General features: G+C 43.9%; 1 protein-coding gene across 3 annotated transcripts in view; it reads right to left on the bottom strand.

Annotated features, from left to right (window-relative positions):
- ccar1 (cell division cycle and apoptosis regulator 1) overlaps window positions 1-27,055 on the bottom strand; it is a 47,853-nt gene that overhangs the window by 9,442 nt on the left and 11,356 nt on the right. For all 3 annotated transcript variants that reach the window (XM_079513360.1, XM_079513361.1, XM_079513362.1), the window contains exons 6-22: window positions 26,953-27,039; window positions 25,865-26,061; window positions 24,836-24,962; window positions 24,077-24,196; window positions 22,301-22,493; window positions 21,697-21,841; window positions 21,065-21,220; window positions 19,885-20,110; window positions 17,451-17,564; window positions 13,348-13,514; window positions 12,236-12,446; window positions 10,840-10,923; window positions 9,869-10,057; window positions 9,490-9,681; window positions 8,323-8,616; window positions 6,439-6,568; window positions 4,209-4,294 (exon numbers count right to left, since the gene is read on the bottom strand). In XM_079513360.1, coding sequence (XP_079369486.1) covers window positions 4,209-4,294; window positions 6,439-6,568; window positions 8,323-8,616; window positions 9,490-9,681; window positions 9,869-10,057; window positions 10,840-10,923; window positions 12,236-12,446; window positions 13,348-13,514; window positions 17,451-17,564; window positions 19,885-20,110; window positions 21,065-21,220; window positions 21,697-21,841; window positions 22,301-22,493; window positions 24,077-24,196; window positions 24,836-24,962; window positions 25,865-26,061; window positions 26,953-27,039 — 2,718 coding nt within the window. The remainder of the gene's footprint in view (window positions 1-4,208; window positions 4,295-6,438; window positions 6,569-8,322; window positions 8,617-9,489; window positions 9,682-9,868; window positions 10,058-10,839; window positions 10,924-12,235; window positions 12,447-13,347; window positions 13,515-17,450; window positions 17,565-19,884; window positions 20,111-21,064; window positions 21,221-21,696; window positions 21,842-22,300; window positions 22,494-24,076; window positions 24,197-24,835; window positions 24,963-25,864; window positions 26,062-26,952; window positions 27,040-27,055) is intronic.

Here is a 27,055-nt window from a genome sequence, read left to right as displayed (position 1 = left end):
CATCTTTGTTGTGAGTCCCGCCCATTAGTCAAGAGCTTTAGTAATCTTCTCGATTCTTTTAATTTAGTCCAATCGGTAAGTGGCCCGACACACGAAAAGGGTCACACCTTAGATTTAATTTTATCACATGGTCTTTCTGTCTCTGTTAGTGAGATCCGCTCATCTTTCCGCATCTCCGACCATTTCCCTGTTCTGTTCAACGTTTCAATTCCCTGCTCATCTGTCAAACCCCAGGCCCCTGCTCGTCGCCAGCGCTCACTCACGCCTGAGACTGCTTCCCGGTTTTCACTTCAGTTCAACAACTCCATTTTAAATTCCCCAATTGATCACTGCACCTCCAGTGCTGATGAACTTTTTGATATGTTTAACTCCACATGCACCATGATCCTGAACTCAGTGGCCCCCTTTAGACTGCAAACAAAAAGCGCCAAGGCACTCTCAGAGCCCTGGCTAAACAGCTCTACACGTGCCCTCAGATGCGTCTGCAGACGCGCTGAGCGGAAATGGAAAAAAGATGGACTCCATGTCTCTCTTGATATCCTTCGCGGGTGCCTGTCAGAATACCAGGAAGCGGTCAAAGCTGCTAAAACCAGATTTATATCAGACCTGGTCTCCAAAAACAGCAAGAAACCCCAGGTTCTTTTCAGTATCCTCAATTCAATTATTAATCCTAGAGATGTCTCCCCCATCGTACCTTCCCTCACCCTATGCCAAGATTTCTTAACATTTTTTACTGATAAGATAACTGCCCTCAGGGCAGCTCACTCACCCGCTGCTGTTGTCCCCATCTCATCAACCTTAAGTGCCACCTTTAGTCATTTCGAGCCTGTTTCTCTTACCCTGCTTACAGACATTGTAATGCAGTTGCGTCCTACTAAATGTGCCTCTGATGTCATCCCGTCTCATCTTCTCAAAGATGTTTTTGACTCTGTTGGTAACAGTGTATTAATATGTATGAATGCCAGTCTCAGTTCTGGTCATGTCCCTGCTGCTTTTAAACATGCGGAGGTTCAGCCTCTTTTAAAAAAAAAGAATCTTGACCCTTCCGTTCTTTCAAATTTTAGACCCATTTCACAACTCCCATTTCTATCCAAGGTTCTCGAAAAGTTAGTTTATACCCAGTTGCAATCATTTCTAACTACCCACGGCATCCATGAAACCTTTCAGTCAGGCTTTAGGACAGGCCACAGCACTGAAACAGCCCTCCTCAGAGTTTTCAATGATTTACTTTTAACTGCTGACACTGGTTCCCCCGCTGCCTTGGTGCTCCTGGACCTGACAGCGGCATTTGACACTGTTGACCACCCAACCCTGCTATCCAGACTAGAACATTACATCGGCATCACTGACATTGCTCTGCAGTGGTTCAAGTCCTACCTCACCGACAGGAGCTTTACAGTCAAGCTTGGTGAACTTTCCTCTAGTCCTGCCCCCCTTAACTGTGGCGTCCCCCAGGGCTCCATTCTCGGCCCTCTTCTGTTTTTATTGTATATTCTGCCATTAGGGACAATCATTAAAAAACATAATATGACTTTCCATTGCTATGCCGACGATGTACAGCTTTATTTACCCTTAAACACAAAAACCAGTGATTCAACTAAACCATTGTTGGACTGTCTCTCAGATATTAAGGCTTGGATGGCCTCAAATTTTTTAACACTCAACGAGGGAAAGACTGAGGTGCTGGTTTTCGATCATGCCCCAAGCTATCCCAACGCTGACCTTGGCCCACTCAGCATCAACACTCGCCCCTTTGTTAAAAATCTAGGAGTGCTCTTTGACAACAAATTTAAATTTGATAAGCAGATTAGTGCCGTTGTCAAAGCTAGCTTTTTCCAACTAAGGCTGCTGGCCAAGATCAAGGCCTATCTACCTCCCTCAGACCTAGAGAAAGTTGTCCATGCCTTCATTTCCTCGCGGATTGACTACTGCAATGCCCTGTACTTTGGAATCGATCAATCTGCTATCAGACGCCTACAACTCGTCCAAAATGCTGCTGCCCGCCTCCTTACCGGAAAGAAAAAGCGCGATCATATTACACCTGTCCTTGCTTCCCTACACTGGCTCCCAGTTCGCTTTAGTATAGATTTTAAATTATTATTGTTTGTCTTCAAAGCCCAAAATGGGCATGCCCCCCCTTACCTCTGCGAGCTCATTAAACCATACGTCCCAGCCAGACCCTTGAGGTCAGCTGACCAACTGCGTTTGATTGTGCCTGGAACCTCATGTGTCACTAGAGGTGACCGAGCCTTCTCTGTGGCCGGTCCCACACTGTGGAATGCCCTGCCCCTTCCCATTCGTTCTGCCCAGTCCCTGGGTGTTTTTAAATCTCTCCTAAAGACCCACTTTTTCTCCCTGGCTTTTAATGTTGCCTGAAAACTCGTACCCTTCTTATACCATGTCTGTTTATACTTCCGGTCTCACTTGTTGCTTTGTTTTGTTTTTGTTTTGTTTTTGTTTTCTTTACATGCTCTTGTTGTTGCTCTGTTCTTGTTTTACATGCTCTTGTTCAGCACTTTGGTTTGTCTTCGGTCAATGTAAATGTGCTATACAAATAAACTTTGATTTGATTTGATTTGATTTACTCTTGCATCCGTCGACATAACTTCTTCTTTGGGGAAGCATCGCGGCCAACGCGAGGGTTGCGTGGCACAGGCACCTGAAAGCCAGCTCTGACAGTTGGACGGGGCATGTTCACGTGAACACACGCGCTGTTTCGACACCACACTGTCCGCTCCCTCCTCTACACAGCTTAAGACTCACCTTTTTACTCTTGCTTTTAGTTGAGTTTTAAAATATCTGTTCTTATCTTTGTACCACTGCCTTTGCCTGATTTGACACTGCGTTATTGTACTATTGTTTTAACGGCATGCCTGTTTTAATGCTGTTTTTTCTTGCTTTTGTTTTTATTATCTTTTCTGCTCTGTAAAGCACTTTGAGCTACATTTATGTATGAAAGGTGCTATATAAATAAAGTTTATTATTATTATTATTACCACCTCGACAGGTTACAGCCCTGCGCGCACACAGCGTGGCTGCGTGACACACTGAACAGCTCCATCATAACGGAATGCTTATCTGTCGGGGACTCGGGGTGGCCGAATGGAGACGTTTTCTTAACCGTCTACCGTTAGCACGCAACAGATCATAACATATGAATACTATAATCCGGGGAAGACAGATCCCGTGCCGTCGGAACAACACAATGACAAAAATACATAAACATATGCAATGACCAACGCTGGCTCAGTAGCTCACGAACGACACATTCCGAAATCACACAAAACATCTCATTCTTAACCTGATTATATAAAGAACAAACTACAACTTGCTTTGCAGCCCAAAAAGCCAACCTCCGCGTTCACCGTTTAATATCTTATATCAGACGGTGAGCGGTTAGGGACCGTCTACAAAGTGCAACACCGAACGTGAAAATATTCAATAACTTCCATTTATAGGCAGAATATCATCACCAAATTTACATCACACATCAATGGTGTACTTATGATTGTACTGCAGCATTTTCTTGCAAAAGAAACTAGCCTACAGCCTACTTTTGTGCCCAACCCAACTTCCCAAGACCATCTGTAAACAATTCCCCCCCTATCAGTAATGTGATCTATTACATCACATTACACACACTGACACATCATTTGCTGTTCATATATTCAGAACGGGTAAGGACTAGTATTACTAGTTCTTTATTTTCTTTATTTATATTAGTATTTCGTAATACTACTCGTTACTGGGAAAAGTAATAATATTACAGTAATATGTAACTAGTTACTGCCCAACACGGCTTAAGATATAAGATTAGTCAGTGTGAACCCATTGTTAGTATATATTTATCACTATTGATAGGTATGGAATTGTGTCCATATAGTGCATCTCCAGACACGTGCATTCCCCTCCAGTAGCACCTAGACTACGTTTCCTTTCCTCTGAAGGAAAACCTGTAGAGTTAACAACCTGATATCAGACACGTTCATGACCTGACGATGATGTTATAGTTACATCCAAACGTTGTCTCTTTTGACTTTCACCCTGCTAAATAAATAAGGCTTCAACTGTCCGAGTCTACTCCAGTGCCTTCCTTCTACAACAGACACAGCAAAAAGAATGATGTACAATATACCATAGTGGTATTTTGGTTAATAATTAGTGACAACTGGCGATTAAAAACACGTTTTTGGACAACTTGAACCAACCTTGTCTTTGGAGGATCTCTCTTTGGAGGACTTGCGATCATCTTTGCGTTCGTCTTTCTTGTCGTTGGAATCGTCGTCATCTTTATCTGAGGGACAGATTACGAGACAGAGTAAGACAGAGATACGGTACACTAATCCACATGTTAAGGGCAGTCAAATCCTTTCAAGTACGAATGTGGAGTACATTCTTTCTGATATATTTCACACAAATACAGTTTACAGTAGGTAACGCTTGGTTAACCCCTCCCCTGTTTTTTGTGACATAGGGATGGAGCTTGTTAATCTTTTGAGTGGTGTAAACCACTCCTACAACTGGCTTTGTTAGTCTGTCTGTCTGTCTGTCTGTGCTCAAAAAATTTGCATGGTTGCTATGTTCACCCAGTTCACCCGGGTGTGATTTCATTACGTCAGACATGATTTCATTACGTCAGACAGGCTATATAAGACCTTACACTACTCAGTTCACACGGGTGTGATTTTATTGATAATGAGCACCTTATTGATCAGGCTTATCGAGCCGGGTTCTTATCGAGCCCACTATTGTGCATTTTCTTTTATTTCGTGGATAGACGGGAGACGACAAAAAAAATGTATCTTTTACTAGGTCCTTCAAATACAGTTAACACCTAATTGCCCGGGGTTATTTAATCCATTAAATTATAGCGCCCAGTCGATTTATAGCAACGGAGCACTTTTACCGACGGTCCGGATGTTATGCCGGATGTGGATGTAGCAGCTAAATGTAGCCAAAACACTCTCGATGCGATCGACAACAACGGGAGGTAAGAATAAATCTATCGCGACTAGCGACTGGACAGCAAAGGGCCGTCTAACACAGGATCTTTTTTTATAATTAGACGGGATGATTTAGATCGCGAGTTATTAACGTTTTAAGTTTTCGTAATTTTCGTTGTCGTCGGCTAAACAAGGGGGGAACATTTTCGATGACGTCTCACTGTTGCGCAACATCGAGGATTGCGCAACAGGCACTCCCAGGCTGTGGAGCGATGCTATCCGTTTTCATATCAATAAACTTCGTCTTTTGGATAAAACTTTGTCTTGGGCGTCAGGCGTTACTAATAGAAAGGACAAAGAACTTCGTCCTGGGCGATGGGGGTGTTAACTGGTTAATATGTGTACCGTCACTTTAAAAGTAATTTTGTTTACCTGGACAGCGCTGGCTGGCAGGCATCAATACACTTTTATAGACCGACATGTTTGTGCCAGCATGGATTACAACTTTTATTTCTTGATCGCCTCTTGTCTTGATTGTTTAAACATGATGATGTCATGGGCCGCTATGCTCGATAACAGGCTTGATAAGGCCAAAGCTTATCGATACCGGGTACTCAATAAGCTTGTTATCAGGCTTTTTTTTTCGGGTATCGAGCTCCATCCCTAGTTGTGAGCTTGTAGATTAGCCATTTACATTTTTAAGAGATTTAGTGTAGACTAAAAGGGGGAAAAGCGGTCCAAATACAGTTGTACCTCGGCTCTCTTTTACTATGAACAAGCGGGGGACAATCTTTTCGCCGTGGAGGTCTCAGATATCGTGGAAAATGTTATCCATCACATGCTCAGCGTGGTGCATGATTTATCTTCACAGACCTGATTACTTTGTAACAAAGAAACAGCCTACATGTCTAGAAAGTAAACACGTCGCTTCACGGCACGCCGCATTTCGAGCTTGTGCTACTTTAGGCACTTTTGTGTGATGCTGTAATATCATGATCAAGTGTCAACAAAATGAAATAGTTACCCGAGAGCAACAAAATGCCTGCAGCATCCTAACAGTTTTCTGAAAAACCTATGGTTGCTAAACATAAAGCTAAAATCTAAAATGAAACGGATGCTTTCCAGGTATAAATGGGTTAAAGCCATATTAAGACCTGGAACTAGGGTTGTCCTGATCGGATCGGGTGATCGGAAATCGGGGCCATCACGTCATTTTCAAATAAATCGGGAATCATACCAAAAAACATCACGATATTAGACTGGATATTGTCTGTGATTTCACAGCAAACTTTTTTAACTCAAATCTTTGCTTCTGGGGGGTCCCTGGCACAAAAAATGTTATGATGGGGGTCGGCGGCCGAATACGTATCATTCTGGTGGTCCTTGACATGACAAGGTTTGAGAACCACTGATATAGAAACAGGTTTTTCAGAAGACGGTCAGGATTTAGAAGACATTTTATAGAATCTGGTCTCAGGTCTAAATGGGTTTGTACCGTCATCGTCCTCGGCCTCCTCTGCCTCCATGGGGTCGTACTCCTCTGCGTTGGCCGTGCTGCCTCCCTCGTCCTCATTCTCATCCTCATCCCGAGACTCCTCCTTCTTCAGAACCTTCTCGTTTTCATCCTGAAGGAAAACAAAACAAAACACGGCACGATGAAGATGTGCCACTCGGTAGGCCTGTGACAATTAACTACACTAAAATCTGAAACAGGTTGATGACTACAAGTATTTGGGTTCATATATATATATCTTCTTCCCAAAAGGACTTTCAAACTAGGAAGGGTATGGCCTGGTCAGCCTGCAATGACATGCATAAGATCTGGTCATCCCAGCTTAGTAAGATGTTAAAAGTAAAAAATATTTAGGACGACCGTTGAGCCGATTCTACTCTATGGCTCCGAGACATGGAAAATCTGTCTTGGAAGAGCCACCCATCGACTGATCTAATATACGGCAACCTTCCGTGTTTTTTCACTAGTCCAATCCAGAAGAACAGTTTGCCGGCCACTGCTACAGAGCTGACAATGAGGTTATATCTTCCCTTCTTCTCTGGAGTCCTGCCTCAAAGCAGACCAGAGGTAGAAAACTGTCGTTCCCTGATGTCATCGCTAGGGACACAGGCATCAGTAAGCATGAACTGGGGATGACAATGAAGGACCGGAAAGTCTGGCGTGGCATTGTAAAATCCATGATCTCGACCGCGGTCGAAAAATTATGAGGATGACAATAAAATAATACATGATGGTGACAGCCATGTGTACGGTAGAGGCTGACACAGGAATGGCGCCTCCATATCTTATAAATATCGTAATAAATCCTAAAGAGAAAGTCTATACTAAAGAGAACAAGTCTTGGCTGCACATGCGAGCAATTTTGTTTGAGAGACACGACTTGACACCGACAGACAATTTACGCTTCACAAATTAAGTAATTTTACCCTGGTTCCCACCTCGGGGCGACTGATTGCCTTGTCACTCAAGGGTCCTTCTGGCCGATCCACACGGTCACGACTCTTTTCTGTTCTGGCCCCACAGTGGTGGAATGAACTTCCCACTGATGTTAGGACAGCAGAGTCACTGCCCATATTTCGCCGCAGGTTGAAAACCCACCTCTTCAGGAAACACTACCCTTCCTCTCTGCCTGACCTACTTGTTGTTAACTAGTTGTACGAACGCTTGTTTTCTATTGTTGTATTGCTTATTGGATCTTGTTTAGTCGATACACTTAATTGTTTTAGCTCATGCTCATTTGATTTAGCTATTTTGTCTCATCTGTTTAAGGAAATAGGTAGCTGATATATTGCACTTTTACCTTAGCGCTAGGTATACTCTTGGTTGCTTGTTTTTGCAGAAAATGCACTAAAGACTTCTGGTGATTAGTAGTTTTTGTTCCCTACCTATGTTGAATACACTTATTGTAAGTCGCTTTGGATAAAAGCGTCTGCTAAATGACTGTAATGTAATGTAATGTAATACATACATGTCATTCCCACTCCCGCCCCAATCATGGGATTAATAAAGAATGTAATCCCATCCTGCGGCAATCCCACGGGAATCCCAAAAAAAGGGGGGGGGGGGGGGGGGTCGCCAAATTATTTTGGGGGGTCCCCAAATTATGAAAAAAAAAAACGGAATGGAAAATGGAAATGAAGCGTTTACATATAGTACACATGCATACACCTTCCCTAATGATTATATCTGGGTTCAGTATTTATTTATGGCGTATTGTATCTATTATTAAGGTTATTGTAGCAGTCAATTTATATTGGGGGCCGGGAGGGGGCGGGGGTCCCGAGACATTGCCAACGCATTTCCAGGGGTCCCCGGCCAAAAACGTTGAGAACCCCTGCTCTAGTGTAGTCTAGCTGCCGTCCTTACCTTCTTCTTCTCCTCCTCCTCCTCCTCCTCCTCGTCCTCTTTGGGTTTCTTGGCTGCCGGTGGGTCGTCTCCTCCCTCTTCGTCTGTCTTCTCCTTCTTCACCTCTCGCGGCTTCTCCGCCGCCGCCGCCGCCGCCACCACCACCACCACCTCCTTCTTCTCCGCCTCCTTCTTGGCCTTCTTCTCCTTCTCCTTCTTCTCGTCCTTGGCGGGGATGGAGGCCAGCGCCTTGTAGATGCGGAAGCCAAAGTCCCTCTGCAGCATCTCGTTGAACAGCTCCGCAAACAGGGACACCTGGACAGACAGACAAAGAGAATCAGAATCAACTTTATTGTCAAATCACAGTTTTACAAGTAAAAAATCACACCCGTGTGAACTGAGTGGTGTAAGGTTTTATATAGCATGATCAGCTGTGGTCTGACGTAATGTCTGACGTTAAAGATCTTTGGCTAGGTAGACTCGTCTTCTGATGTGATGATTTGTGACCATGAAGTTGATTCAGCTGGAGTTTTTGTCCGATGTGAGGTATTATATAAGGTAAGGTATTATATAGCCTGATCAGCTCTGATCTGACGTAATGAAATCACACCTGGATGTGATTTCACAACTGGCTTTTTTTGTGCAGAGAAAATGACCACGGTTGCTACGGTCATCCAGTTCACCCGGGTGTGATTTAATTACGTCAGAAATTATTTTGAACATAGCAACCATGCTCATTTTTTTCTGCACACAAAAGCCAGTTGTAGGAGTGGTTTACACCACTCAAAAAGTGGGTGAAATCCGTTTTTGTGCAGTTCCCAGAGAAAGGAAACAACAGAAAAGACCAAAAGAGAACAGAAATAAATTAGAGAAACAGAGAGAACGAATGATAAAGAATGAAAAAATAAAGGATCAAAGAGAAAGCAAAAGAGGAAAACTGAAATTAAAGTGCAAAAAAGGGAGTGAAAAAGAAAGATTCAAATAAACGAAAAAGAACTAAATGAAAATAAAGAAGCAAAGAAAGAATAAGGGAAGACAAAGTTCAGTAAAAAATTCTAAAGTAAGTTTAGCATTGTACGCTGCTTTCATCTCGACAGAAAGGCAGAGAAGTAGCTGTGAAGACAACAACGAGGCCTGTATACAGTGTGTGTGTGTGTGTGTGTGTGTGTGTGTGTGTGTCAGTGTAACCTCAAAGGAGTGCTCCTTGTTGTCCTCCAGCCTGTAGTCCAGCAGCACGCTCAGGGACATGACGCTGCAGTCAAACTTGCCGTTCTTGGCGGCCCAGTTGGGGTGCACGATGATGGTGGGCTCGTCGGGGAGGACGTAGCGCCGCTCTCTCCGCTGGCGCTCCTGCTCCTCCAGCCGCTTCCGGTCCTCCTCCTGAACCAGAGCACACGCCACGCAACATACATTATAGTTTTTATTTGTTGACGAAATTGTCAGTATATTTAGTCTTAGTCACCATAGCTTAGTTTTCGTCAGTGAAAAAAGGTAGTCGACGAACATTTTAGTTTTAGTCGACGAAATCAACACTGTTCTGCATATAGGTCTCTCTGGTTGCTTTTACCTCTCGGTCCTCCTCGGCGCTACGCGGCTCCTCCTCCTCCGCAGCCTTGGTCTCCGGTTTCTCGGGCTCCTTGGCCTCCTCCACCTGCTCCTCCACCTTCAGCTGCTTGGTGAGGCGGGCGATGAGCTGCGACTTCAACCCCTTGGAGCTCAGCGAGCGGCAGTCCAGCTCCTTACGCAGGTCATTCACCTTGGAATGGTTTGAGCACAAAAGGGACACTTTCATTTTTAACTGCAAGGGTTTGTTGTAAAATACAGAAAAGAAAGGGTCAAATAAATGGTAAATGGTGCATTTATATAGCGCTTTCATTCCAAATCACTTTACATAGATTGTGCATGGAGGAAAACCATGCAAGGCACCAACCTGCACATCGGGAGCAATTAGGGGTTCAGCGTCTTGCTCAAGGACACCAACTCTGGGGGAGCCCGGGATCGAACTGGCAACCTCATGGTTCCCAACCAGCTGCTCTACCGGCCACTCTACCCCTGAGCCACTCCAGCCCATGAAAACCCATTTCTAGCAATTGCTCTCTCTGAGGTGTAAATTTGGAATTGTGGGATTAACATACAGAATGCCGATACGATTATGAAGTCAGAGCAACGAGAAAGAGAACTCACGACTCAGGGGTTTTCATTTTCAAAAACATCCTGAAGTGTTCTTGCATGGTTTCCTACCGTGTGTGTGTGTGTGTGTGTGTGTGTGTGTGCGTGTGAATGTAAGGCACTATTTAAATGTACATTTATCATTTTATTCAATGGCAGAAATGGGCTTCCACAGAAAATCATCCGTTAAGGAGCTTTACAATATGGGTGTGTGGATAATTATTAACGCTTGAGGTCACTGAAATCAATTTGAACAAATATCAGACATTCCCACATCACTTAAATCAATTTGAACAAATAGACATTCCCACATGCAGGTGAGGGAATCCTGAATATATGCAAAGGTCTGCATCGGAGCTTTAATCGTACCTTCATTGATTTCGGATCAAGTTTAGCCCAGTGAGTGGGAGTGGTGACCTCCTTTGAGTCGTCTTCATCCTTCTCCTCTTCCTCCTTCAAAAAAGGGAATTATTCAGAGAGAGAGAGAGACAGACAGAGAGAGAGAAAGACAGAGGCAGGACAGCAGACAATTAGCACTTTGCTCTGGAACCAGTGCAGCTTGTGAGAAACAAAAGTTGATCCGTGCAAGAAGCAAGGTCACATCTGCCTTTCATAGCCTTGTCCTAGTGAGCTCACGGCAGTGTTTATAGTCCACTGTGACTGGGGACGGGAGGGGGGGGGTGTACACAGGGAAATGCTCTCTAGCTCTTTACAAAAACCCACGGAATAGCCCCAAACCCAGCGGCCAATCAATGCAGTTCTGTGGAACACAAAAAAGGTAAAAATCAATGACAGGTGCCTCCAAAAGGTGTGTGTAGCCAGGTACATCAGGTGAATTCAAGCTGGTCTCCAAATGGAGCACGAACTGGGCAGCCCTAGCGTGGCCTGAAACTGGGCTTTTCTTGCCAAATATACATATTTTTGTATTTAAGGATCTACGTCATAAAGAAGACATCTGTACCAACCAACTGCCCTGGAAAACCAAGTTCTACATGTCGCCCCAAATCAGAGTATAGAAGTCAAATAACAGAAACAGATAAGAAACAAGACTTTAGGTGGTTGGGGGGGGGGGGGGGGGTTGCCTTTTTGAAGTCAGCCGAAATCAAATAGTCATGAAAGGTCATATGAAAATAAATGACAATGCCAGGACAGACATTAAATGCAACTGACCACAGATTCCAGCACAGCATTTAAAATCCCCATTGGATTCAAGCCCGATAATTAAAACAATACCTTTTGAGTCAATTCTGGAACTTGCGTGCAGGTAACCCAAATTAAACTTTTGTATTTGGTTCATAATAACAAACACACACAATGCTAATTAAGATTGAGTGGTTTATACCCAGATTGGCACCCCCTAGTGGTTAGTAGCTGGAAGCTGTAGAATCAGTTGCAACAGTGTCTCCAGTTAAAAACCTACACTCACTGCTTCCACCGAGTGTGTTGGCTGGATGTGAGGGAGGGTGGGAGGAGGAGGGGTGGGTGGATGGATGGAGGAATGGACCGGTTGGAACACAGCAGAACGGGTAAAGGGTGGAGGAACAAACAGAACAAACTTAGGAGGGGTGGGGGAGGGGGAGGGTGGGGTGGGTTGGGTTTGGGAAGGGCTACGAGGGTCGTGTGTGTGTGCGTGTGTGTGTGCCCCTGTCTGGTGCAGTGGTGTGAGTGGTGTGGTGTTTGTGTGTTCAGTGTGTGTATCTGGGCTTTTGTTTTTGTTCCTGTGAGAAGCGGAAATGAGAAGAAGAAGGGATTAGCGGTTCAGTGCCTGTTCTCCATCCGCCTCCTTTCGCTCGGCCGACAGCTTCTCAGCCAGCTGCTCCCGGAGTCGTCGCGACAGCCCCTCCCACTCTGAGCGGGTAGGAAGACAATGCCAAACATCCGGGAGAAACAAAACCACTGTCTCCACATGTGCGGGGACTGTCCGCCCCTTGTGAGTCTCCTCCGGCCGGTGATAGCGAATCTCTGCAAAACGATACCTGTCGCAAAGGAAGAAGGTGCATTGGAAAGAAACATTCTCGTCAGGACACATTAAAAAAAAACGGCGAGCCTTTTGCTAGGGCTAGCCTCCCCCCCCAATACAACTAGTCCCACCCAGTAGGTCGCTGAATGACCACAGGCGTCATTGCAGTGAGCTTCATCCCCACAACAACAACAACAACACCGACAACAACAAATGGAATCAGTCTGCAGCTCTCCAACAGTTGTCACAGGTTACGGCAGCCATTTTGAGAAACGTTGACAGACAATGACAGACAATAAGTCGTACCCACCAAAACCCCCGCCCCTATTATCCTTCCCCATCAGCCAATTGGGTGAGTATTCTGCGTTTAACCTAGGATACATTTACAAAACCCCATTACACTGGGGGGCGTGAGAAAAGAGACAGCATCAACAAGACAGTGAAAGCAAGTTAAATATGTAAGATATTTAACAAGAGAATCAAACGACAAAGTAATGGTGGTGTCTTCTGGTCCAGGCCACTGGTTATCCGAAGTCAATACATTCATCACACACAAACACACATACACGCGCACACACATACACATCTATAAATGTATAGAGGCAGGACAACAGCACAAAGGCCAAAGGGACATTGCACAATCAAAATAATTGAAGTAGCAAATTAAAAACACAGATTTATAATCATTAATATGGAAAACAAAACAAAACCAAAAAGAAAAAAAAGGAACCCATCCAATGAGTCAGACATGAGAGATTTAGTTGCCGAGGCAGTAAAACCATGCAGCAAAGATGGCACATTCTGGATTTTGGGGGAGGTTGTTTCTTTTCGAGGCTCAACTGGGTCGGTTTAGACTTAAGAGGCAAAAAGACTGGGATGGATGGATGGGGGGAGCTGGGTGGCGGTACAGTACTTACCACTGAGTACATAGACTCAGATCTATGCCAGTCAGCGCCTTGCAACAGCGTATGGCTGTCTTTATGAGCACCGACGGCTCATTCTCTGGGTCGGCGCCGTCCAGAGACGGAGACCAGTGACCGCCGATCGCCATGGCCTCGTCTTTACCTCGCATGCCCACCAAGAACTGAAAGAGAGAGAGACGTAGGGGAAAACACAATGAGAAACAACCTGGATGAAGGAGAGGAAGGACACATGAACGCATTGATTAAAGTTTAAATGAAATTAAATCTCATGACTGACTATATGTTGTATGCCATAGACTTGGCTGGCATGAATTTCATCATAATTTTCCCTTAACACAGGGAACGCTAATCGCGTATCCGTACGTTATTAATTAATCAAACGTCCGGTGCTAACCACGTATCCATACGCTTTAATCACTTTTTTATAGCATACTTTCATTCATCTTTTTACCCACCCGGACAATGAAGAACCATCCCCCTGTCATTGCTGCTTAGTCCCGCTCACGTGATCAGAAAAAAAAAAAAAAAACCCTCCCCTCCTGAAAACAGGAGGGCGGGCCGCTTTACGTGTAGAAGCCAGTGTAAAATGGACGCGCCCATGCCTTGATCTAGTCTGTGTGTGAAAAGAATCAAATTTCACCTAACCTCGCCTCACCAGGCTTTCCCCCACCTCGGACATTTCACCCAACACTATAATACTCGATTCCCCCCTCCCCTCCTGTTTCTCCAGGAGGAGGATCTTGCGAGATGGGGGCTCTGTCTCTCGGAAAAAAACATGATGAATGGAACGCTGCCTAAACACATATGCACCGGATCGGCATTGCATAACGTCTGCAACACACATGGACAGATGCATGTTTCCTTCTTCATACTGTAGCGACCAAACGATCCCCGAGCCTACAATACTACGAACTAACCACAGTATCGAGGGGCCGCCACGACAACAGACAGTGTTCCGTTGGTGGATCACGTATCGCCATGCAGAGCCGTCATAATCGGAGATCGCTCGGACGTGTGATTGTAACGCTTTTTTATTCATTATAATTGTAGTGATAAGACCGCAATGAACGCGTCGGGGACGTAATCGACCCGGGTGTAATGTATAACGAACTTTTCCGCGTCCTAAACCGTGGTGTTGTGATCTGTGGAAGTCATTTTTTCCTTGTCGTCGACATCACAGCCGGGCTTAGCACCTCTCTGGAGTCTGGACACTCCGGTGAAGCTTTTTTTTTCTCCATCGCCCCCAAACTGCATGCCCAGGCATGTTCCCCTATACTAGCTTGAAAAACAAAATCAGCTGATGATGACAACGCGTCTCACCGTTATACTATAGTTCTGAACCGAACGGTGGAATGGGACTTTTTATAGCCGTACGGATCAAGACTTTTGCTGCCCAATGTGCCCATGACCCCCCCCCCCCCCCCCCAATGTAGGCGAGGCGAGGCAATCATCATCATCATCATCCTCATAAAGAAAGCAGAGTTATGAAGGTTTATAGTCAGACATTGACAGGCAGATATAACAATAAACACAATAAATATGCTATACATCCTATACACCGAATGAATGCCCTGAATGTGTACTTTTACGAGGAAAAGAGTAAACATTGATCCCATGTACAGTTTGTCATAAATTGGTTACTGGATGCACATTGCGCCCACCAGATATAACTGCAGAGAAGACATGGACCCGAACTCAAGATTCACAAAATAAGGCCTATTGCGACATATAAATACTATATACCGTATGAAACAGAAGACTCTCTGCTTTCATAAGAAAAAAACTTCTACTGTAGTAATAATAAAAATCACACCCATGCAACTGTTCTCTACAGTTGCGCGGTGCAACTGTAGAGAACAGTTGCACAGCTCACTTCACAGGGGTGTGATTTTTATTATTACAGTAGAAGTTTACAGACCAAACTGTAAATAAAAGGTTTACATGACTTTCTGTCTCAGTCCGTATATAGCGAGCTGTAGTGAATAAGTACAGAACAGTTGCACCGCTCACTTCACAAGGGTGTGATTTTTATTATTACAGTAGAAGTTTACAGACCAAACTGTAAATAAAAGGTTTACATGACTTTCTGCCTCAGTCGTATATAGCGAGCTGTATTGAATAAGCAGAGAACAGAATATGGGACAGAGTTGCACCACTCACTTCACATGGGTGTGATTTTTATTATTACTACAGTAGAAGTTTTTGAGTGGTGTAAACCACTCCTACAACTGGCTTTTGCGTGCAGAAAAAAATGAGCATGGTTGCTATGTTCAAAATAATTTCTGACGTAATTAAATCACACCCGGGTGAACTGGATGACCGTAGCAACCATGGTCATTTTCTCTGCACAAAAAAAGCCAGTTGTGAAATCACATCCGGGTGTGATTTCATTACGTCAGACCACAGCTGATCATGCTATATAAAACCTTACACCACTCAGTTCACACGGGTGTGATTTTTTTCTTATGAAAGCAGAGAGTCTTCTGTTTCATACGGTATATAGTATTTATATGTCGCTATAGGCCTTATTTTGTGAATATTGAGGAGTTCACGTCCATGTCTTCTCTGAAGTTATCTGGTGGGCACAAGCTGCATTCAATAACCAATTACTGTCTAACTGTAGATGGGATCAATGTGTACTGTTTTCCTCGTAAAAGTACACATTCAGGGCTTTCATTCGGTGTATAGGATGTATAGGATATTTATTGGGTTCAATTTTATATCTGCCTGTCAATGTCTCTAACTTTAAACCATCCATAACTCTGCTCGCTGTTCAAGATAACCACTTCCAGGCAAATGCAGGTGTTGCAAAAAGGTCAATATCTCCAGAATGGAACATGGTAAAATCAAAATGTATTTTTTAAATTGAAGTGGACAAGTTCAGCTTTCTTTTGATGTATGCGTGTGATTCTCGCTATAAGAGAACATTTTGCTGTGGGCCCCCGAACAAGGCCTTTGTGCAATGTTAAACGGTAGCAACATCAAAATAGGCCTGGGGAGACTCTGTAGCAATCAAAGTGTTAACAAACATTAAAAGTCCATAGACTTGGCTGGCATGAATTTCATCATAATTTCCCCTTAACAAACATTAAAAGTCCATAGACTTGGCTGGCGTATGACGTAATTTCAGAAAGCCATGCATTGGAGCGGAAAAGGTTCTTCAAAGAACACAGAATCATGCGGATCGAATGGTGTAAGCAAAAGGTATACGAGGCGGGTCTATGAAATGAAAACTGTTAATAAGCAATGCAGTTTATAATATTGTGCCAGTCCACTGATCAGCAGCACTCCCATAGTAGAGGAAAGGCCAAATGAAGTGGGTCTGGACTCGTTCTGTAGCAAAGCTCAAAATGAGTCACATCACTGTCCTGGTGGACGACTGACACAGAGTGTAGCCTGCAGGTCGTTCAGCCTCAAGTCTCGTTTACGGTGTCCATTTGGTAGCTATATAAATAAATATACTGACAATTTCGTCAAACAAATATAAAAACTAGACTAAAATGTAGGGGTGCACGATTATGAAATTATGACCGATATCCGATCTCCGATTATTTGCAGGGTCATAGGAAGACCACAATGAAAACAATCCTAGGCTGTAGGGGCTTGGCCCAAAGCCTGTTAATAAAGTATTCAATCAATCAATAAATAGCCTATACTCTTTTCAAAGTGTCTGTTTTCACAACTGAATGACTACTGAATGAGATGAGCAAACAAATGAAATGTAGAAAAATGTAAAGTTTATTTTTAATTAAGATTTTCATATTCATATCATATTTGATTTGCCTTTTGTTTTAGACTAGAGGTACTAGACACTTTTGATTTATATTGAACTCATTGATGATTTTTTACATTTTTCATTTAAAAAACAATTTGTTGGTGAAAACCGATTAAATAATCTGTATTATTTTGAGACCGATCCGATACGGCATTTTTATGGCCGATCTGGCCGATTCCGATTATGCTACCGATTAATCGTGCATCCCTACTAAAATTTTAGGGAGGGACCAACTGGTTGTGTGCAGGCATCACTCCCAGACAATAGCCCATCGACAAGCTCAAAATCAACACTGGGGGGCCCCAGTGGGTGTTGGGCGTACCTTGATGAGTCTAGCAGGGTGCTGGAAGGAGTCTCTCTGCTCCTGGGCGTCCTCGGCCAGAGCACAGGACTTGTGGTACAGCTCTTCTAGGCTGGGGTTGGCCAGCAGCATCACCTGAAAAAAAACACACACACACACACACACACACACACACACAAATTCACCGATCCGCAAATCCGATAAAAAAAGGCTAAAAGCTGCACAGTTTACATCCAAAATAATGTGTCACTCTCTCGGTTCTTCACCGCGTACTGGAGAAGTATATCACATCACTCTTTCGGTCGGGCAGCGCAACTAATCCCCCCCCCCACACACACACACACACACAGCCACAGAGAGAGAGAGAGAGAGAGAGAGAGAGGATGGGGTCGCGTTAGCAACAAGCCAAGCTCACACTCATTGTAAAAATAAACGCTAGATCTGCTACCGTCTGGGGGCTGTGAGACAGAGAGAGAGAGAGAGCTTAGTCTTCTCCTCATTCCTCAATGGTTTTACTAAACTTAGTATGTCTTAAAAAAAGCAAAACTATAATCCACATGGTTAGTGTGTCCAGACACAAAAATGTGCATAAGTATATTGCCAGCAGGCACATGGCAGCCAGCAGCTATGTAAGATGAGCCTGCCTGGGCATTTCACTCTATAGCTTTATTATTATTATTATGCTTTGCAGTTTGTATGATTGCGAGCAGCGTGATTCTTCTAATAGGTCACCACTTTTGGTGTGACACACGGCACACTTCTGTTTACATGCTGTTCTCAACACATGCTGAACAACAAAGATATGATAGTTTATCCTTTAGTAATTAGGCTGTGGAGGTATTCACACTACTTTTGGAATTATTGGGGAAATGAGGACGAGGAGTGTGGACATTGGGTAGGTAGACTGCATTTTTTTCCTTTTTTTTCTCTCTGAGGCTGTGAGCCCCCCCCAGCAGGCTAGGGAGCCCCGTTCAGGTCAGCGGTATATGACCGCGGGGCGCGGGTTGCCAAGTAATTAATATATAAAATATATTTAAAAAATACTAAAAAATATCGGTATCGGCCGATTAATTATTAAAATATCGGATATCGGTATCAGCCCCAAATAATTGTATCGGAGCATCCCTACCCCCATGGTGGCTCTATAATAGGCCAATGTGAAAAGGGTGCCATTTCTTCTTACGACTTGGACGGCAATTGGATGATTTGAGGCATTTTGTTCCAAAATAGGTTTTGCGCTATAACAGGCCAAAAAAACAGAATCATGCGGATCGAATGGTGTAAGCAAAAGGTATACGAGGCAGGTCTATGAAATGAAAACTGTTAATAAGCAATGCAGTTTATAATATGTGCCAGTCCACTGATCAGCAGCACTCCCATAGCAGAGGAAAGGCCAAATGAAGTGGGTCTGGACTCGTTCTGTAGCAAAGCTCAAAATGAGTCACATCACTGTCCTGGTGGACGACTGACACAGAGTGTAGCCTGCAGGTCGTTCAGTCTCAAGTCTCGTTTATGGTGTCCATTTGGTACTCTGGGTGTGTGTGTGTGTGTGTTTGGGGGGGTATGCGTGGTGGGATATATTCCTCAGCCTAGTAGGAAAGTCTGTGAAAGATTTCAAGTAAATTGCACGCTGCGTTCATGATTTGAGGCTTTTTGTTCATAACAGGCCAATCCTGCAAACTTTGAAGGCCAATGTTAGCCAATTAGGATGGAATATGAAATATCAGACAGATCCGTCTTGAACGCAAGACTATAGAGATAGTGTGTAACGATTTGCGGGATTTTTTTTAGACACAATCTGGAGGAGTAATATCCAAAAATGTGTTTTTCAAAAGTCAGCCTCCTGGTGGTGCTATAACAGGCTGTTCTGGAAAACTTTGGGCAGAGGTTCATCGTTGGCATCCAGGGAGTGTGTGTGCAAAATTTGGCATCAGCCGGAGATTAGCTTGTAACAGCCGGACGGACTCACTCACACACTCTTCCCCGGTTTTAATGATGTTAACATAGCTAGTTTGAAAAAACAACATTTTGTAGTTTTGAAAGAACTGATCCTTCATAAGCTAATTCTGTTAACCCATTTAGACCTTAGCTTTTACCATTATTTTAAACTTTAGCCGTTGAAAAATAGCAGATACACAAGCCCATAGCACGGCACCGAGTGCCGCGCTACGAGCTGGTAGATCTGCTATTTTTTGGGGGAAAAGAATTAACTCGTATCTTTGCTTCTGGGGGGTGCCTGGTACAAAAAAAATCCAATGTGGCCAATTACAGATAATTGTTGGGTCCTTGACATGAAACAGTTTTAGAACCACTGATATAGAACCAGTGTTCACATACTGTATAGAAACGTTTTTTTCCAGAAAACTGTTAGTATTTAGAAGACATCTTGTAGAATCTGGTCTCAGGTGTTTAACGGGTTATACAGTATATGACTTTGAATCAGCCGTGGGCCTACCTTGGCACTGTAGGTGTGATTGGCGTCGGGCGGGTCGAGCACGGCGGTGTTCTTCACCAGCGGGTCCACCTCCTTGTGCAGGATGTGGAAGTTGCAGTAGTTTCCAAAGTGGAAGGGCCGCTGCAGTGGGAAGCCGTCCACCCAGGTGAACACCGCGTCAAAGAAGTCGCTGGGGATGTAGAGGCTCTGGTAGCGCCGCCGCAGCTCCATCATGTCGCAGTTGGAGCTGCGGCGGAAAACATGGAAGACACACAGACACACACACACACACACACACACACACAGGTCAATGAGGAGGAGGGCCATTTACAAAATGGCTTTGTTTTATTTGGTTCAAATACTGTACAAATATGTATTCATGTATTTAATAATGCAGGATGTAATATGAACAGGAAGGACTGTAATGTCAGTTTTCAATTTATTCTGTCAAATATGTCATATAATCCCATATGGGATGGGCCAAAGTGGCGTTACACGAAAATAAATATTTCATTCATTCACATACGTTGGCATGATGCCACATTGCCACCACACCTGGTTATAATCATCGGCATCAGGTGGAAGCCTTGTATGAGCAATACAAGTTATACTAGGGCTGGAAAAAATAAATAAATAAATAGATTCGCTCAAATATCGTGGTTTTTAAATGCTACCATTCTTAAAATCAATTTTAAATGGATCTTCAGTGATTTCACTTCATTCAAATATCACATTTATTTTGTTTTAAAATGTTCTAGTATAATAAAAGAAATATCACACCTGTGTGAACTGAGCGGTGCAACTATAATTGTATTATGATAATTACTGTACTCCTGTACTGTACTATTGTAATAGTTATAGTGCAGTGTGAATGACACTCAACAGAGCCACTTGAAGGTAGGTCACCCATCGGTATTGCAGCTGTTCCTACTCCAAACGGACATACATACATAGGAAGTAGGAACTAGGCCAGTTATTGGAGTAAAAAAATCAGTCAAAAATATATATATATTTTTAACTCAAATGCTTCTGGGGGGGCTGGAATAACATGTTTTTAGATGGGGTCGGCGGCCAATTACATACAGTATAGTTTTGGGGGTCCTTGACAAAGGGATTTCAGAAAACCGTCGGGATTTTGAAGACATTTTTTAAATTTCGACGTCAGGCCTGAATGGGTTAAGCTATGATAGTTTCTACCTACCCGTCCAGGCTGAACTTGGAGAACTGCACGGTGTAGCGGGGAGCCACTCGACGGGGCCGGCGGGGGGAGCGCTCACGCCTCGGAGAGCGCTCTCTGGAACGCTTGCGAGTCGGCGAGCGCTCTCTAGACCGCCTGCGCTCACGGTCCCTCTCACGGCTACATGGCGGGTGAGGAGAGGAAGACAAGACGTTAAAACTTAAAAGCCACAGACGCTCGAAGAGGAACAAGCACATCACGGTCCTCTCTGAACCAGACACTTCCAGTTTTCTCAGTAAACAATCGCAGTTTAGGCAAGCTAGATTTAAGACTTTTAAGCCTATTATAAGAGAATTAAATGTTAACCACTTGAACCCTAAGCATCCATATTCTTCGCCAGACATAGCCGATGTACAGGCTCACAACGTGCCGCATCATGACGCGCTGTGAGCTTGTAAGATGGTACACTGGATGGATTTAGTATAGAAATTATGAATTCATAAAAATAACGAACTAAGTATATGTATGTATGTATATGTACGTTTTTCAGAAAACCGTAGAAGATTTTTTTTTTTAAATTAGCCTCAGCCTTGCACGCACGCACGCACGCACGGATTTAAGATCAGTAGAAACCCTGCATGGGTATGACCGCTGACCTTCGTTCTTCTTTAGTCCTGAGGATGAGCTCCGGGCCGCGGTCGTTGCGGTTGGGGAAGCGAGGCGGGGGTTCGATCCGTCGGACCGGCTGGGGCTGAGGCATCATTCTCACCGGGGGCTGGAGAAGACCGCCAGAGAACACATCTACGCACAAATGAACCCAGACAAAACACAACCGTTTGTGGGTGGATGAAAACACATCAACTGGTCAGACCCGCCTGAAAATGTATTTTCTGTTTATTTAAGAGCCGGAGCGATGGGGAGACCTCTGGTAATGAACAAATAAGTCAATGTTTACTCTCAGGATATAGATATAGCTTTACTGTTTTAACATCTCGCTTTAACCAAACAATATCACTTAAAGGGCCACTTCACCCCATTTGCAACCAGATCTTATCGAGTGGTGCAACCATAGGGTCACTCCAATGCCCAGCTTTGTCCGTCCCTCCCTCCCTATGTATGTTTAGGGTACCAACAGGGGGCACTGTTACACCACTCACTTCAGACAGGTCAGATTTTTTGAATGATGTTTTGGAGACAAGAAACAAGTGAAGTGTTAAAAGGCACTGATCCAAACAAGCACAGTGTGAAGAAAGAGTTCACCTTTGGGTTGTGGCAGCAGGGGCTGAGGAGGGTTCTGGAGCAGCGGGGCCAGGGAGGCGGCAGACAGCTGGGCCTGGAGCAAGGAGGGTGGAGGGCCCTGTGGCTGAACATTGAAGGTGGTGGGAGGGGGCAAGGACTGCAGCATGGCGGCCGTCGGCTTCATCATGTTGGGTGGAGGTACTTGAGACTGGTTCTGGTAAAACAAGAAAGAAAAGAAAGCAAGAGATCAGGATACCTTCAGTAAAAAAAAAAAGCCACAGTAGCAGAAGTTAGCTTTGTGTGCTGCTGATCTGTCTAATCTGCGTGGTGTGTTAAAAGTGTGGAACTCCTTTTACATCCAACTGAACAATATTTCCACCTGCAACTGCAATATTGGCTCCTTGAGAGAAACGAAGTGGGGGAAAACGTTTGGATGTCTGCATGAGTGAAGGAATGCATGGGGGGGGGGGGGCACCGTAGCAACAGACAACAGGGTCAATTGATGTTCTAATCAAAGAATATCCAGCGCATTCTCTGCAAAGCCTGATTTTCACCCATCCCTCGCTTATAGGACAAACGTCAATATCAATCTAGAGGGATTGAAGACGCTTTAGTTTTCACCACCTCAGAAAACATCGTCACCAATTTACAAATTTGATTCATTTGTAAAGCAAAACACACAAAATGTGTTTGTGGATGTTCTTTGGATGAAAAAAGAAAAGTTAAGTATAATTGACTAAAATAAAAATAAAAAGTAAAGATTAAACGTGTGAAATAAGGGTGCACTCCCCAAGAAATCATTCTGCCAACCAACTCAAACCACAGAAATATAATTTAGACAAAAAACGAAAATCTGAAATGCATTCCACTTAACCACTTGAACCCTAGTGTCCCTATTCTGGGGGCGAACATTCACCATAAATAGCAAAGCTACAAGCTCGCCTTACAGAAGTTCCAACTATTTTCGGCAAGAAAATGACCTTTTCTTTATACCGTATTTTTATATGTATATATATTTCTTGGCATCACTCATCAGTTAAAAAGGTGTTGTGCAGGTAATCTTATGGATAGCACCATTAGAAACCTTCAAATGTCACTGTAAACTGCCATGTCCCCTGAAATATAAAGACATTTATCAATTTCCACAAAGTTTTGAAGCTCAAAGTTGAAAGAACAACCTATGAAATAAAAGCAACAGATCAGGCAACAGTCATTAAAGATAATAAATAACATTAGGAAAAGGCTAATAAACTACCAGAAATTGTGTTCTAGATCTATTGATTAGGCACAATTGGCGTTATAAATACATTTGTAAAAAGAATAGGATTATTTTGTTTCTTCTTGTATTGTGCGATCGGTTTGTATTCTGTATATGTGTTTTTCGTATCCTGATGACTGCTTGGCACAAAACAAATTTCCACAAAGACAAATAGATAGTCTGTCTATCTATCTAATTATGTCCATGCTAAATCCAAACAAGTCCTAGATCAAGGAACCCTAATTTACAAGCATTAACAGAACTGTGATGCCTCAGAAATGCAAACGACATTCTGAAGACTGGATCAAATATACTGCCTGCCTCTCTCTGCAACTCAAACTGACATTGCTTCCTGTCCCCAAAACTGCCTCTGTCAAGTGTCCGCATGGGCTGCAAACCAAATGAACACTCACTCCTTTACTAATGGTTAGACTTCTTTGAGAGAAAGAACCCGGGAAAACAAAGAGGATATATAAAATAAGAACAGGGAATAGAGGGGCGTGTGTTTGTGTGTGAGAGCCATGGTGTGAGGGGGTTACATTTTGTCTGTTGTCCACAGAGGAGTGCATGTCTGAGTAGCGCATCTGCATCCCTGGATCATTGTAAAAACTGCCCATCTGTGGAGAAGCTTGAGGTAAAGGCTGAGGCTGCTGTTGATGCTAGGAGGGGAATTGAGAACACAGCAATCAGTACATAAATCGAGAACAGAAAAGCAATACATAAAAAGAAAACATACTGAAGGATCATTTCAAATTTGATCACACTCACACACGTCACCAAAACACGCACAACACCACCACAGGAAATTGGAATGTGTAAATAATTGCCCAATGTAAAATATCAGAGCATGATGAAAGTTGCTCAGGATTCGGGTCCTGTCCACCAAAGCCATAACGCCACACATTTCACAATGCTCAGCGCGTCGTCGCAATGGCGTTGCCAAAAATGCGGCGCTCCGATTGTGAACATTTTAAAATGCAGCATGCGCCTTGGTGGACACAGCTCCTTAATTGACAATATAGGCTCATGTCCAGGAATAAATGTATGGCCAATGACTGAAATCAATGTCAGTTATAATGTTATACTGAATATAGGGACTCTACATTTCTTCGCTATGTAGGTAGTGTGTAATTCTGGTCCAGAATTCGTTCTCGTTTAATACTTTTATCATTGACATCAAGTTATCTAAAAAGGCCCATACTGGAGGTGTTCTAAAACATTTGGTAGCAAGACTTCAATGTTAAACTAGCGATGAATACACTGTGCTGGGACTGCTTGGGGGAGTGTTCTCTTCTCACCGACGGGTTGGATAGCTGAGGTAACGTCTGGATGCGTTGAGCGTTCCACTTGAAGGGCATGTTGGGGTTGTACACAGCCTCCACTAGGACCCTGTCACCCACCTGAGGAGTCTTGCCCTTCACAGCGCTGAACACAACAGAACACAAAGCAACATACCGGCTCAGTTTCCTGTTGTCAACTACAGCGTTTGAATGAAAATGTGATATGAACGTCAGCGCCACAATTGGACATTAACAGGACGAGAGGGTAAATCTACATAGGACCACAAAACTGCTTAACACGGCTAGACAAACTTCCTCATCTCAGAAACAGGCTCTGTCAATTCATGCCAAATTGTGGATAGGTACAGCAACATTACCAGTTATGGTTAGATATGTAAAGGTCCGTTCTATTGGGCAACGACTGACGCACCTAGTAATTCACCTAGTAAAACACTTTTTCGTGGGCGCAGTCCCGTGAAATTGTCACGCGCGTGGTCGTTTTGTGCACACGCCCACAGCACTAGACCTGGATTCTGTTTAGCTTTTTTTTATGCTATGCATCCCGTGTTCCTCATGAGCAGATCTGGAGCAGACCTGTCGTTGAGCCAGGTGACAACGCCTGCGTCACCGACTCCCCGCCTGGAAGGACCTTAAGTAAGTAGGTCTGGTTAGTGTGGTAAGTTACAGGCTACTGTAATTCCCTCACATCAATGTACCCCGCAAAATAATCATATTTGAACTGGGGACAAATGCATTCATTGATGCATTCAATTTAGTTTGACTCAGTTCCACAGGTAAATATTGTGATATTATAACCGATCTTTTTCATATTATTTGACAATTTGGTCAATGTTTCACCTTAATGTTATAGTAGTTTGTCGTCGATTACCTTTGATGCAGTAATTCTCTTTTTTTTCCTTTTTTGTGAGGTATTATAAAGTCCTTGGAATACTTTGGGGGAGACCCCGAAACCCATGCTGAGAACCACCGACTGGACCAATCTATCCATCCATCCATCCAGTCTATTGTTGTGGCCTTTCTTCTCACCTCAGCTGGAAGAAGACGTCCTCATCCACGAAGCCAAAGGTGTCGTGCAGCTTGTTGACCACCCCGGTGAAGACACGCTGCTTCTGGGGCTGGGGCTGCTGCTGGTGGCTGGAGCGCGGGGTCGGGTAGGAGACCGTGATCTGTGCCGTCTGCTGGGGATTCGACAGGCTCATACTTGTGGGCAAGTTGACGGGCGGCTGAGGAAAAGGAAGGAGCAGAGCCGAGGGGAGGTTTCAAAATAACTACCTCAACAGAGGACAGATAAAAAAAAGAGAGCAATAACTAATTTACAGTCATTTTAACAAGACACATTTTTCTCAGTATTGATCAGAAAACGGTGTGGTAGAACACAAATATGTCAGGAGGAGGCATGCCCTAGTAATGACAACAATGTATGCAGTGAAATGTCTACATACAGCCGTTGAAGCACAGCATTTGTTTACTAATTCTACATTAATAAGATATTACTTGAATGTATATAGTGCCTTTCATGAAACCCATAATTGTCACTACAATCTGTTGAGTGCTCCCTCTCTCTCTCACACACACACACACACACACACATTCATTGTCTAATCGCTATCCATCTTTCTCTCCGATGTCCGTCATTCAAATGCATCTGTTTTCTGCAGTCCTTATGACAGTTTGCCGGTCACAGCCAGTCAAAAGGCTGTGATTTGGCATGCAGTGCTTTGTTTTCTTTTTCAACGCGCCACATTATTTTGCGAGAGGAAGTAGTAAGCTCTGTAATGTCAATGGCATCTCATCTACACAAGCAGTACATGAAAGTGAACTGTCATGGCAGGCATGTAAGGGTGATATGTGCCAACAGTCTTAACGAAGAGATGTCAGACCTGACATGTCAGTGTGTGACACTCCGCATGGTCAGTGTGACACTCCACATGAGAGAGAAAGAGACAGATTGCTCTCCCACCACATACACACGCATGACCTTTAATGGTCAGTATGGCTGTCCCAATCAAACCAGCCAATACTGTTGATGTCTAAGGGCAGATTCACACTATGGTCCCGGGGTGCGCACTCGGGACCACTTGGCAGATGTTGTGGTTAGTGTGAATGCTGCGTACCGTTCCCGGGAGCGGATCACCCAACCGTTCTCGGGACCACATGGAGGTAGTCTCGGGACCGATTGAAGTGTAATCGGATACGGATCGCTGCAATGTGAAAGCA

The sequence above is a fragment of the Electrona antarctica genome (genome assembly GCF_951216825.1).
Source record: "Electrona antarctica genome assembly, chromosome: 10".
Classification (NCBI taxonomy): Eukaryota; Metazoa; Chordata; class Actinopteri; order Myctophiformes; family Myctophidae; genus Electrona; species Electrona antarctica.
The sequence above is the reverse complement of the archived record's forward strand: the minus strand, read 5'-3'. Positions and strand labels throughout refer to the sequence as shown.